General features: G+C 37.6%; 1 protein-coding gene across 8 annotated transcripts in view; it reads left to right on the forward strand.

Moving 5' to 3' along the window:
- Zfx (zinc finger protein X-linked) overlaps positions 1-12,064 on the forward strand; it is a 43,965-nt gene extending 31,901 nt beyond the window's left edge. For 3 of the 8 annotated variants that reach the window (XM_075958877.1, XM_075958882.1, XM_075958880.1), the window contains exons 4-8: positions 3,618-3,767; positions 4,116-4,259; positions 4,660-4,809; positions 5,756-5,896; positions 6,632-12,064. In XM_075958877.1, the coding sequence (XP_075814992.1) occupies positions 3,618-3,767; positions 4,116-4,259; positions 4,660-4,809; positions 5,756-5,896; positions 6,632-7,815 (1,769 nt within the window). In that variant the 3' untranslated portion in view covers positions 7,816-12,064. The remainder of the gene's footprint in view (positions 1-3,617; positions 3,768-4,115; positions 4,260-4,659; positions 4,810-5,755; positions 5,897-6,631) is intronic. The other 5 variants (XM_075958878.1, XM_075958881.1, XM_075958883.1 and 2 more) reach the window with 2 other exon arrangements.
- Positions 12,065-13,775: the final 1,711 nt, after the last annotated feature.

A 13,775-nucleotide genomic window follows, 5' to 3' on the forward strand; every position in this document is an offset into this window, starting at 1 on the left:
CTGTATGAGCTTACTTTTAAAGATTGCATTCGACAGTTTAGCATCTCTGTTCTTGTAATGTGACTAAGTAGACATCTGCCTTTTCTCCATAAGAGACCTTTATGTTCAGTTACTTTAAATTTTGCATGAAAAAGTAAAATAGTTGATCAACAAATTAGATATTTATAAACATTTTGGTGTTTTTTTTGTTTTTGTTTTTTTTTTTTGGTTTTTCGAGACAGGGTTTCTCTGTGGCTTTGGAGCCTGTCCTGGAACTAGCTCTGTAGACCAGGCTGGTCTCGAACTCACAGAGATCCGCCTGCCTGTGCCTCCCGAGTGCTGGGATTAAAGGCGTGCGCCACCATCGCCCGGCCCATTTTGGTGGTTTTTGAGGCAGGGTCTCACTATGTTGTCTTGGCTGTGCCGGAACTCATTCTGTAAATGAGACTGGCTTGGAACTCAGATTGCCTGCCTCTGTCTCCAGAGTACTGAGACTCAAGGTGTGTGCCACCATCGCCGGGCTGGCCTTGAATTTGCAGCAGTCCTCTTGCCTTTTATTTCTGAATGCTGCGATTACAGTGGCACTGTATCAGTCTCCCAGCAAGTATTTTTTTAAGTGACATGTTTGGTTTTGAAGCTGGGTGTATGTTAAAATATCATTCACTATTTAATAATAATATACTGAGTGTCAGAAGTAGACTAAAATGGCTGAGAATGTGTACTTCAGTACTAGGCCACTTATATATCATTCACAAAGCCCTAGTTTGATCCTCAGCACTACCAAAACAATCACTAAAATGTTTGCTTCCAGTGTTCTATGCATGGTTTAGGATTTGAATGATTAAATTTTATAATTATTAGTTTTATAAATGACAGATTAGAAGAGTTTGCAGAAGCTGTTTGCCAGCAGATCTGTGCAATGACATATTTAGAATTTGAATGATTAGGGCTGGAGAGAGAGTTCAGCAGTTAAGAGCACTGGCTGCTCTTCCAGAAAACTCAGCTTCAATTCCTAGCACCCACATGGCAGCTCACAGCTGTCTGTAACTCCAGTTCCAGGGGACTTGACAGACACGTGCAGGCAAACTCAATGCACACAAATTAATAAATAAATAGATCTTTTTAAAGATTAAAAAATAGTTTAGATTCTCGTAAGTCAGAAGTCAGGTAGACAAACTGTCAGTATATTCTTGCCTTTTTTGAACTTTATTTGGTGTGTATGTGTTTGGGTAGGCACACACTGTGGCACACAGAAATAAGATTTACATATTCATGACTCTTTAGGGAGTTAGTACTAGGTGCTGGTGGTTCTGACCTCTGTAACATTTTAAATTCCGGATCATCTCTTTTGTAGTTTGCAACTAATATTAAACCAAGACAAAACTCAGATTGTGATGTCAAAAAGTCCTGTCATGCTCTCCCTCCATTAGGTTCAAAACTGCATTTACCTAGGCAAAATTCTTATAAAGAACATAAAGATGGGCCAGTATTTCAAAGCCAATAGTAAAAAGCAAGAATTGGGCCAACAAGATGGTTACGCATGTAAAGGTACTTGCCACCAAGTCTGAAGATCTGAGTGTGATCCCTAAAAGGTCATGAATATGTAAATCTTATTTCTGGTGGCCTCTTTAAATGTTACACTATACTCAAGTTTTTCATGTAATGTAGTTGCTTTTGCCAATATCGATCTCCTCCTCTGGAGACTAAAAGTTAACAAACTTGGACTGGGACTTGTGTGGCTTGAGATTTAAATTCCATGTAATTTCAAATAGTCAATGTTTCTAGACTTCCATTTGTTCTCTTATAAATTGTCAACAGTACTGTACTCTTCTTCACAGGGTTACAATATGTATTAAATAGTACTTAGTCAATAAATGGTAATCACATTTATTGTTACTGCATTTAAAATAATCATCTGCTCTCTCACTGGAGTAGAGTCTTTGTCATACTGGTATCTTCTAATATCTAACGTAAAGTCTTTTTTAAACTGTTAGTAAGTCAAATATGTTTCAGAAATTTCCTCAAGTATAATTTTATCACTTATTAAAGACAAAATCAAATTTGCACACTGAGATGGATGTTTATTTTTACATAAATAATTAAATCGGCAAATATTTGATACTAGATGAGTATCTTCAGGATTTTTGTTTGCAGTATTAGGGATTGAGCCTAACATGAAGTCTTAAAATATACAATTTAAACTCACTGTTTGATGAAGTAGTTAAAACATAAATGTCTAGCCAGAAGGAAAACAAATACATGTGGGAGGATACTTGCTTCCTGGGAGCATTGGGGCTTCTAGAACTTGTTAAGGCCTTGGACCTGTTTCCCTCTGCTTGTGGCAAGCTGGCCCAAATAGAACTAGTTGGACTTAGAACAAAAAGAACATTTTTGTGTTTCTTTGAAAGACTTACATTAGTGAATCTAACTTTTCTGATAGATTGATCTAGGTACTGAGTTCTCATTAACCTTTACCGCACTTTCTGTATTGCCGGAGATGCCCCTAAGTAATATGTGCTATAAGGTTATTTACCTAGCAATTACATTTTTGGTCTTTAGTCAAATAATTTTTCTTGTGTTTTATTTTCCAAATAATATATAACACTGATTACTTTGGTGATTTCTGTAAAGCTTTTTAAAATTGTAGTGTTTGGCTGGGTGGTGGTGGTCCACGCCTTGATGATCCCAACACTTGAGAGGCAGAGGTAGATAAGTTTGAGACCAGCAAGGGCTACGACACAGAAAAACCCTGTCTCAAAAAACCAAAACAAAACTGTGGTGTTTGCTCTGTAACATTTTCCTGATTTTTGCCCTTTTTCATTTCTCTCTTCCATTTTCCATATGGCCCCTCTTTTTTTCTTTAAAACAGGACAAATGCACATTTCAGTTTGTTTGAATTTATATATTGTATTTACTTTCCACCAAAGACCTTGACTTAAAGTCACAAGTTAAAGTTATATATGTGTTACTTACATAGAAGATAAATGTTGTAAGTTGTTTTTTTTTTTTATTTTTTTACTTCTTTGGGCAAGGTTTCCCATGTAGACTAAGTTGCCTGTCTTTGACTCCTGAGGGCTGGTATTAAAGGCATGGTGCCATCGAGCCAGCATTTGTAAGTTTTAAGCAGATTGAATTTGAATTTGCATTCCCCATCTCATGGAGATATATTCTCTAGCAGTCATGTTATTTTTTTAAGCATATCATTCTGATGAAAATAGATCACATCAGATGTGTTCAAGAATAGTAACCATGAAAATAGTGCTTAAAAAATATTTGTATGAGGACCGTGCTTTTTCATTTTACTACTAAAACATTATTTAAAGGTTCTTGCCTTAAATACTCAAAGACTTTTAAATACAGGATTGCTTTTATCTGTGGTTTAGCAAAGGCTAAATATATCCTTATTTAAATATATGTTATCAGGCATTTTTTTCTATAGTACTGGTTTTAATATCTGATCCCAGTTTAAAAGTCTCTAGAAGTGTATTTATTAACCTTCTACTTGTCTGGGTTAAAAGCACCCAATTTTATGTGAATCAGGTTAAAGAGAATGTTTGTTAACAGGACTCTCAAAAACAGTAACTTTCTTTTTGAGCATTTTCTATTATTATTTGAGATGTATTTTTCTCCTTGTTTAGTGGATGATGCTGGCAAAATAGAACATGATGGTTCATCTGGATTGACCATGGACACGGAAACTGAAGTCGACCCTTGTAAAGTGGATGGCACTTGCCCTGAAGTCATCAAGGTGTACATTTTTAAAGCTGACCCTGGAGAAGATGACTTAGGTGAGAGGGAAGCCTTAGCATCTTTTTGTTGTTGTTTCTGAGACAAGGTTTCTCTGTGTAACAGCCCTGGCTGTCCTGGAACTCAGTTTGTGTTTGTAGACCAGGCTGGCCTTGAACTTGAGATCCACCTTCCAAGTGCTGGGATTAAAGACGTGTGTGTCACCACTGCTAACCTTAGCATCTTAGACATCCTGATCAGTGTTTCAGTCTAACTGTTTTTGGCTTATTTAGATGTGAAGTTTTTATGAAGATAAAATAATTTTAACAGCGTCAGAAAAAGATGTTTAAAAAAGGAAGTGGAAATGAAATTTTAAAATAAATTATTGGAGCTTCTGTTTTCCTTGATAGGTGGAACTGTAGACATTGTGGAAAGTGAGCCTGAGAATGATCATGGAGTTGAACTACTTGATCCAAACAACAGTATTCGGGTTCCCAGGGAAAAGATGGTTTATATGACTGTTAATGACTCTCAGCAAGAAGAGGAAGATTTAAGTAAGTAGGTGGCCTTTCTGTGGGAGAAAATGTGTTTCTGAGTGTTTTCCCTGTCTCTTTTAAACGGTCAGTATTTGCAGGAAATAAGTAGCATTGTTTTAGAAACTATTTTGGCATGTTCTGAGGGAATTGTTACTGACCCATTTTATTTATTTATATATATATATATATATATATATGTGTGTGTGTAAAGTGTTGTTAACTTAAAACTAAACTGGTGAAAACCAAGAACTGAGTCATTCAGTAAGTGTTTGTTGAGTGTTTATTATACAAAAGCTGTGTTCTAGGTATGTAATGTTTGAACTTCTTTCTGCTTGCATATTAGCTGAGTTCAAATAAAAGTATCTTTCCTTTGATCTCTCTAAGCCTGATCAGAAAAGTTCATGTATTTTCTACTTAGATGTTGCCGAAATTGCCGATGAAGTTTATATGGAAGTGATTGTTGGGGAGGAAGATGCTGCAGCCGCAGCTGCAGCCGCAGTGCACGAACAACAAATAGATGACAATGAAATGAAAACCTTCATGCCAATTGCATGGGCAGCTGCTTATGGTAAGTCACGGAGCAGTTCTTTAGACATGAATTTGCCTTTTTTTTTAGACATGAATTTGCAATTGAAAACAGTTTATGTAGCTAGGTGATGTCCGCGCATTCCTTTATCCTAGTACTTGGAAGGCAGAGGCGAGCGGATCTCTGAGTTTAAAGCTGGGCTGGTCTACAAAGTGAGTTCCAGGACAGCTAGAGCTGTTATACAGAGAAACCCTGTCTTGAAAAACAGTAACAACAACAAAAAACAAAACAGTTTTTGTGGTTTTAGGTTTTCAGAAATCTGAAATGCTAGTACTATATAAGGATTATTTGGATTATTTGATTTAAATGAGAATAGAGGAAGATTATAAAGTCTACTCCCCCCCCCGGCTCAAATCTATTTATTTATTTATTTATTTATTTATTTATTTTCCGTTTATTTATTTATTTATTAAAATTTCTGTCTCTTCCCCACCACCTCCTCCCATTTCCCTCCCCCTCCTCCAATCAAGTTAAACCAAGACCAAGTGAACGATCTAAATAGACCTGTTAGTCTCGAAGAACTACAAACTGTTATCAAAAATCTCCCTTCCAAAGAAACTAGACCATAAAAATCTAAAGTCTACTTTTTGTCCTGACTTTTAACAGGCATTTCCTTTATGTATATATTACGTAGAAGGAAATAAACTGTGAAGTATACAGGTTTCAGGCTGGAACCTTTCATCTTAACTGTATCAGGCCCATAACTTTAAAATTTTGGGAAACAGCATGGGAACCCATGGGGAAAATACTGACATATATTTGAGTTTTACCGTAATGAATGTGCTCATAAAAACTCCATTACCTAGAGTGGGATATTTCTGTCATTCATGAGTATCATGGCTTTTCATTGTTGTGATTAATAAAGAATTTCTAATTCTTTATAATTTATAATACTGTATGATTTTGTTTTTTTAATACACATTGTTAGGTAATAATTCTGATGGAATCGAAAACCGGAATGGCACTGCAAGTGCCCTCTTGCACATAGATGAGTCTGCTGGCCTCGGCAGACTGGCTAAACAAAAACCAAAGAAAAGGAGAAGACCTGATTCCAGGCAGTACCAAACAGGTGAGGGCGTGCGAGTTCCACGGTGCAGCGTGCTCCGCAAGCTCTCAGGAAATGCTAGTGTGCATCCACAGGGGTATCGTGATGGCATATTAGTGGCTAGACTATATGTAGCTTTTTTATATTGAATTTTAAAATATAATTTTCAGAATTGAGTGATATTCATGAATGATTTTTCTTGATTAAAATGGAATGGGAATTGGATCAAAGAAGGATGAAAAAAGTTAAAGCTTGAATTGCATGAAAATGAAAGGCAACCATGTTGGCAAGTGTTAATTTTGGAAAAAAAGATAAAGTGATTATTTCAGCATAAAATGGGCATAATTTTTAGAGCAGCAGGATATATGCTTGAGTTTATATATTGTAACTTATTTCTTACACCTATTTGCATATTAAGAATCTTACTGATATATTTAGACTCCATTGTAAGTTAATATAAATTAATGTTTTTTTAATAAAGCAGAAATTATAATTTAAAAACCTTATGAATATGGCTTTCTAAATTTGTAAGGGTTCATCACTTGCCAATAGAAATTACAAATTTATTCATTTTGTTAAAATGGAAGAGGTTAGTGTAGACGAAGTTCTTAGGGCCAGGTTACTGTATCTTGTAGATTGAAAATGACAAGTCAGTGTGTAGTTTGTTACCCGAATTAGGAACCCCTGACTATGCATTCAGACTTTTGAAGAAACCCAAATTGGCATGTTTTGATCACTTATGCTCCTTTCCTTTCATAGCAATAATTATTGGCCCAGATGGACATCCCCTGACTGTCTACCCTTGCATGATTTGTGGGAAGAAGTTTAAATCGAGAGGTTTCTTGAAAAGGCACATGAAAAACCATCCTGAACACCTTGCCAAGAAGAAGTACCGCTGTACTGACTGTGATTACACTACCAACAAGAAGATAAGTTTACACAATCACCTGGAGAGCCACAAGCTAACCAGCAAGGCAGAGAAGGCCATAGAATGTGATGAGTGTGGAAAGCACTTCTCTCATGCTGGGGCTTTGTTTACTCATAAAATGGTGCATAAGGAAAAAGGAGCCAACAAAATGCACAAGTGTAAATTCTGTGAATACGAAACAGCTGAACAAGGCTTATTGAATCGCCACCTTTTGGCAGTCCACAGCAAAAACTTTCCTCACATTTGTGTAGAGTGTGGCAAAGGTTTCCGTCACCCATCAGAGCTCAAAAAGCACATGCGAATCCATACTGGGGAGAAGCCCTATGAATGCCAGTACTGCGAATACAGGTCTGCAGACTCTTCTAACTTGAAAACACATGTAAAAACTAAGCATAGTAAAGAGATGCCGTTCAAGTGTGACATTTGTCTTCTGACTTTCTCAGATACCAAAGAGATGCAACAACATGCTCTTATCCATCAGGAGAGCAAAACACACCAGTGTTTGCATTGCGACCATAAGAGTTCCAACTCAAGTGATTTGAAGCGACACATAATTTCAGTTCACACAAAGGACTATCCTCATAAGTGTGATATGTGTGATAAAGGCTTTCACAGGCCTTCAGAACTCAAGAAACATGTGGCTGCCCACAAGGGTAAAAAGATGCACCAGTGTAGACATTGTGACTTTAAGATTGCAGATCCGTTTGTGCTAAGTCGCCATATTCTCTCGGTTCATACAAAGGACCTTCCGTTTAGGTGTAAGAGGTGTAGAAAGGGATTTCGGCAACAGAGTGAGCTTAAAAAGCATATGAAGACACACAGTGGCCGGAAGGTGTACCAATGTGAGTACTGTGAATATAGCACTACAGATGCCTCAGGCTTTAAGCGGCACGTTATCTCCATTCATACGAAAGACTACCCTCACCGCTGTGAGTATTGCAAGAAAGGATTCCGGAGACCCTCGGAAAAGAACCAGCACATAATGCGCCATCATAAAGAAGTTGGCCTGCCCTAACAGTAGTCTTCACCGATGTTTGCAGAGAAACTGGCCTTGAAACAGAAAATTCATTTAAAAGCCAATCAGTCTTGTTCACATACAATACTGTATCAAATTGATTTATGCTGTGTACAAATAGAAATATTGCTTCTAGTTGACTTTTTGTTTTTACATTTCGTTCAATAGTGTGTTCTGAATTCTATTCAGTTTGTTTAATACATGGGGAAACGCAGCAACAAATTAGTTGCTTTTACTAAAGTAATCCCTGGTTCTATACTGAAGTTTTCTATCTTAGAAGTTTTATATTTATTTTAAAATATTTACCTTGCTTACCTTGATGGTACTCTTCTAAGACCATTTAACTCACGGTAACTTCTCATTGGTAACTGAAGGTCTTCATGTTGACTCAATTTTTTTCTCACAAATTTCTCACAATAAAATTGTCAGAGATACCTAATAGGAATGGGAGATTTTTACAGTGAGGTCTCATGATCATAACATGGAAGTCATTTCCTTGTCTTGCTTAGTATTTGCAGGCTATATGACAGTGAAAGTTTCCATATGAACTTTCGTGTCCCTGGCATTGCTGAGTAAAAGAACAGTGGCTGGGTTTGTGTTTACTTTTCTTTTTTATTTCTTTTTAGTGGACAAAATATACTTCTTTTTTCTTTAGACTATCTTTTGTCAGTGTAGTAAACTTTTAGAAAACCTTGTTGGAAATTTTTGCTTGATCCTGTTGTATTTTGATTATTCTGTCTGTGCTGCTTTGTCTTGGAATGGTTGTGTGCTACAAATGAAATTTAACTGAGGACTGCATTTTGGAATCTCCTAGGGGTAACTTGTGGCTCATAGGATCTTTTGCAACTTTATATATGTAAATGTACCCTGAATTATATATATCTATCTATATATACACATATATATGTAACATGTATCTGTGTGTATTGCTTATTTTACATACTTATACACACAACCCCCAGTAGTAGTTGCTTAAAATCTATAATGAAAAGTATTAAATTTACAGTAACGTGAAAGATCCAGGGATGCAAGAGAGAGCATTTTGTAAGTCTTGCTCTTCAGAGAGACTACTCAGGTGAAGAATTAGAAGGAAAATAAGGACACTAGTATTTTTAAAGAGTAAAGGTATTTTCTTTTAAATATCTTTGGTAATTGAAAAATAATTGAAAAAATAGAGGTTAAGATGTTTATAGATACAATGTTTTCATACAGTTTCAACTCCATGCCTTTATATTTTTCTGAAAAGCTAATGGGTATCCAGACAGGAATCCCTCAGTTCTCTCTGAGAAACCGGAGAGAGAACTCTTGTCTGACCAAGCGAGAGGGACAGAAAGGGAGTGATGGCTCCATGGACCAGAGAACGGGTGCTAATAAGGACTTAGACTTGGCAAGTTGAGCCTGCTCTGTTAGTTCTTAGTTAACCTGAAAAACCTTAACACTCGGTTGTCTTGGATTACACAATAGAGGTGTGGTCCAAGTGTGTGAACAGTCTGAGGCCTCATGTGGATCCTCACCAAGTCTTTGACAGTTTTGTTTTTGAGAGCTGGCAGTTCGTAACATACAGGACTGATCGCTGATAAAATTTGTAAAAAGTTGGTTACTGAGATTTTGTTAAGATGTCTTTTGGAAAACAGTTTCTAGAGTCCCTGGAATTGGCTGTTGGCACACGGGTCTGGCACATCATGGGGAGACTTAGAAGTTTTCTTCCCACTTGATAGCTGCCTTGCCGCCTCATTATGGTGCTCCATCCCTTTTGTGCCGTTAGGTTTTTACCTTTCATCTTTCTCTTAGTCATCAATATTTGTATTCAAAAGTTTATATTTTTGGGGTTAGATGTCTTGAATATTTGGTGTTTGGCAAACCTCTGAAGTGCTAGATTGATTTAGTCTAGTTCTAAATCAAATTCTTAAGGCTGGTATGAACTCCATCCTCAATGCCAGTCAAAGCCAAGGCGTAGATTCCCTAGCCTTTCCATCTAATAGGGAATTCTCTCGCCTTTGTAGCCTCTGCAACGTGCTTTAAAAATGCATCACAACTATGATTTGATTTATGCCCTGTTATTCTTGAAAGCTCTGTCTTTTTTTGTGAGAACTTAAAATCTACTTTTATTTTCCCCAGAAGTAATTTAAACACCTAACATTGAAATTTATGAAATTTAAAAATCATCTACAATCAGTACAGAAAATATAAATGATTGGATCATTTAACATATTTTTTTAATAAACTGAAAGATAAGGAACACAACACTTTACACACTTTATATTTCTCTTTACATGATCTGGAACCATACACAGTTCTTTTCTTTTTTTAAAGCACAATATTGAAGCCTTTAAAAGGTATTTAAGGGTTTGGTCAAGTGAATATAAAATGTGTTTGTCTGTATAAAGAGAAAATGAAGTAGTCACTGTTATGTACTGACATTAGTTACAACCTAGTTTTAATTCTTAAAACAATTTTGATTAGCAAAGCTAAAAAGGATGTTTCAGTTAAATGTTTTAAAGAGGTACAGATTTTTACAAGGACATAATATAAGTTATTGTTCTGTAGAAATATCCTATTAAATATTGTATGTCCCTCCCTCTGTATACTTTGTAAAAAAAGTAAAATACATAAAAAGAAAATCATATAGGGGATGTGTGACATTATTGTAATTGTGTACTTGAGAATAACGTGCAAAAATAAAAATCAGAATATTTTCCTGTTAACGAATGTTCAGTCTATTTGATACCAGTACTAAGTTAATGCTTTTTCTTAAGAAAGAAAATGTACAGTTTTTGTAAACCTAATAAACATCAAAAGCAGTGGATTATTTTCATCCCCCTATTTCTTAATTCCTTTTATGCAGCAGTGGAATGCAAAATGCTTGATTGCTTTGAATTTTGTGACTTGGATGCAAATACTGATATTTCAGTCCTGTGAATTTGCAAGTAACATTACAGAGAAGTTAAGAGGTGATTGGTGAGTCCTTTGATGAGCATGTCCTTGAAATTCATTTTTTCTTTTATCTTTGTAAATGATTTGTTTTATTAGCATCCTGTTAGAAATTACCTGCGCATAAAGTGGGTTTTGAAAGCACTTAAAATTTGTTTTATTATCAATTCGCAACATATTTAGTCTGAGGGAGACTATCACTATTCAGAAGCCCTACCTTTGAGTTGCCCATTTGTGCCTAGGTTGGAGGCCTCTAGTAGAACCCAACATGCTGGAGGATGGTCACTGTAGTAGTAAAAATTGCAAGTTGGGTAAAAGTTGTCAGGATTCATGAGAAAGATTAGCAGCACTTTGGAGTTTTTTCAATGAGATTCTGTGATGTAGAACCAGCGTTGGCCTAAGAAGAGGTAACAAATAACCAAAACTTAAGATAAATGTCCAAGAGAATGGTGGATATCACAGTCAGAGTCTTAAGTTTGACCAAACCAGGACTTGCTGGAAAATGTGATCCCGCTCATTCTGCTAAAAGATGCAGCCCTATTGTTGCCTGGGATCTCGTTATTAATTTCCTGCAAAATCTCAGATTTGTGTAAGGAAAAGCAGGATCAGTGAGCATCTTAAGGAGGAACGATGTCAGAGTAAAGCCTGGCAGCATGGTAATCTCCTGGGGTGTGGTTAAAGCCGCAGGTTCTCTGCCCTATGCCAGTCCCCAGTGAACTGGGACAAGGCACAAGCCCCAGTAGCCTGTGTTTTAGGAAGCTGTCCCAGTGATTCTGTTGCATGCTCAAGTTTAGTGAAAGTGAGCTTAGAGCACTTGAAGAACCTAAAAATTGCTTAGTGTGACTTTTTTGTCTAGTAGGAAGTTCACTAAAAAGCAGCTAGAGATGGCACAGTGAGAGTAAATTAGGCCTCAGAGACTTTTGCTTCTGTAAAAGTCTGAGCCAGTCACTAAGTATATCCTTCAGTGCACATCTGAATAGCTTGCACCTCCTACTTTTACATAACCCCCAGTGTTGCATTCCTCAAAGGTAGGAAGACTTGATAAGTAAAGAGGACTGAAAATTGTGCGTTCGTGTGTGTGTGTCTAATTGGCCCAGAGTTACTAAAGTAATTCATATTAAAAAGGACATTTTGCTGCATTTTACAGCTTTTTAGGAGGTCAAAATTAAGTTTGCCCTATGAATTTTGTTTTATCTTTTGTTTCATGTATATATTGTTTGCCTTTTTCATAAAATAATTCTTGGATTTGTTATATATTGTTCCTGTTATTTTTGACATCTTTGCTATTGTAAATAAATTCCTATTTTGTTTTAAGTTACCCTAGTGGAGTGTTGGCTGTAGACAAGGCATACATGGACACTTGTGCGCACATCACACATGGACACAGAGACGTGACTTGAATCACACGAGAATGCCCATCTTGTTCCAAGCCCCTTTACTTTAGTCCTTTTCACCACCAAGGGAACCACTGTTGCTTTAAAGCACAGCTCCTGCAACGACTTGGATTTTATTTGGCTGGACAGGCTGGACAGCAAAGTCCAGGGGTGCTCCTGACTGCTTCCCCCTTGCTGAGAGTACAGGCATGTGCCATCATGTGACTTTACCCTGGCTTTGGAGATTGAGTTCCTGTCCTCTCGAAAGCACAGCGAGCACTTTACTGGCAACCATCTCCCCAGCCCTACTTGGGTTTTAACATTGTTTTCTGACCTCTCAGGGAAATATTTGATCCACTTGAGGGTACAAATCAAGAATTATTTTCTTTTGCTTGGCTTTCCCTAATTTTACCTGTCATTTTACCTGTCTTGCTGGTGGTATTGGAAAAGAAAGAGTTTGGCGCTAGTGACCTGCTGATACTATAAGATCACTAAGATACCTTACCGAGGCCCTTTGTGTGAGTCTTAGGTGGCATACAGCTATGGGGACTGCCACAGAAGTGTCTGAATATAGCAGTGAACTAGACTTGTGTAAATTATTTTGCTTTCTTAGAGGAGTCAGTTTGATTGCTTCATGCTTCTGTTTGACTTAATGCGGAGTCCATTTAGCAGGGATACATTTTGGGGTTTGAGGGGTTCTGTTGTTTCTGCCCTCATCTCTTGAGTTTTAAACTTGTTGGGACTATGCATAAGAGCCACCTGTTGGGCTGGAGAATCTTGGTGGGTGGTTAAGCACACTTCCAGATGCGATGGTGCTCTTGCAGATGACCTGAGTTCAGTTCCTAGTGCCCAGCTGTAATTCTGGCTCCAAGGGATCTGATGCCTGTTTCGGGCCTCCAAGGGTACCTCATGTACGTGCCATCCACTCACACAGATGGACATACATGTACATACATAAAAATAACCAAATGAGTGTCACTATAGTAATGCCGAATGGGAAGACTCGATGCTGCAATGTGGTTACTTAAAAATTCCACCCAGTAGAAGCCCTGCTTGCAGCCATCACATGGAGGAATGGAGCCTACCCTCTGCTCTGAGTCACAAAATCTATTTCCTACAGAGCATGCTCTGGCCGCCCTGACTGGGACCTGGAAAGGTGGAGAAAGAGTTGTCTTGTGCCATCCTAGGTTGTCCTCTGGCACTAGCACAGGAGTAGCTGTAAGCTTTTCCCTTTTGACCATGTATGTTTACAGCAAGTACATTTATCCACTGAGCCTTCCCACTGGCCCAAGGCTGCCTTCAAATTTAAGAACACACTACCTCTGCCTCTGGAGTGCAGGGATTACAGGCATACAATACAATTACTGGCAGAGAAATAATGAAGGACAAATTTAAAGCTGAGGATAGCATGGGTAAGGTCCTGATTTCAGTCTCTTAGCAACACACACAAGATGGACATGCAAGCACACATCTTAAATTCAGTACGATTGCCCTGAATTCAAGGCTAGCCTGGTCTACATAGCCTGCATATGAGCAGTGATGCAAACTGAGCAGTAATGGCGCGCACCTTTAATCCCATCAGTCAGGAGGCAGAGGCAGATAGATCTTTGTGTTTGAGGCCAGCCTGGTCTACAGAGCAAGTTCCAGAACAGCCAA

Source organism: Microtus pennsylvanicus, chromosome X, assembly GCF_037038515.1.
Source record: "Microtus pennsylvanicus isolate mMicPen1 chromosome X, mMicPen1.hap1, whole genome shotgun sequence".
Classification (NCBI taxonomy): domain Eukaryota; kingdom Metazoa; phylum Chordata; class Mammalia; order Rodentia; family Cricetidae; genus Microtus; species Microtus pennsylvanicus.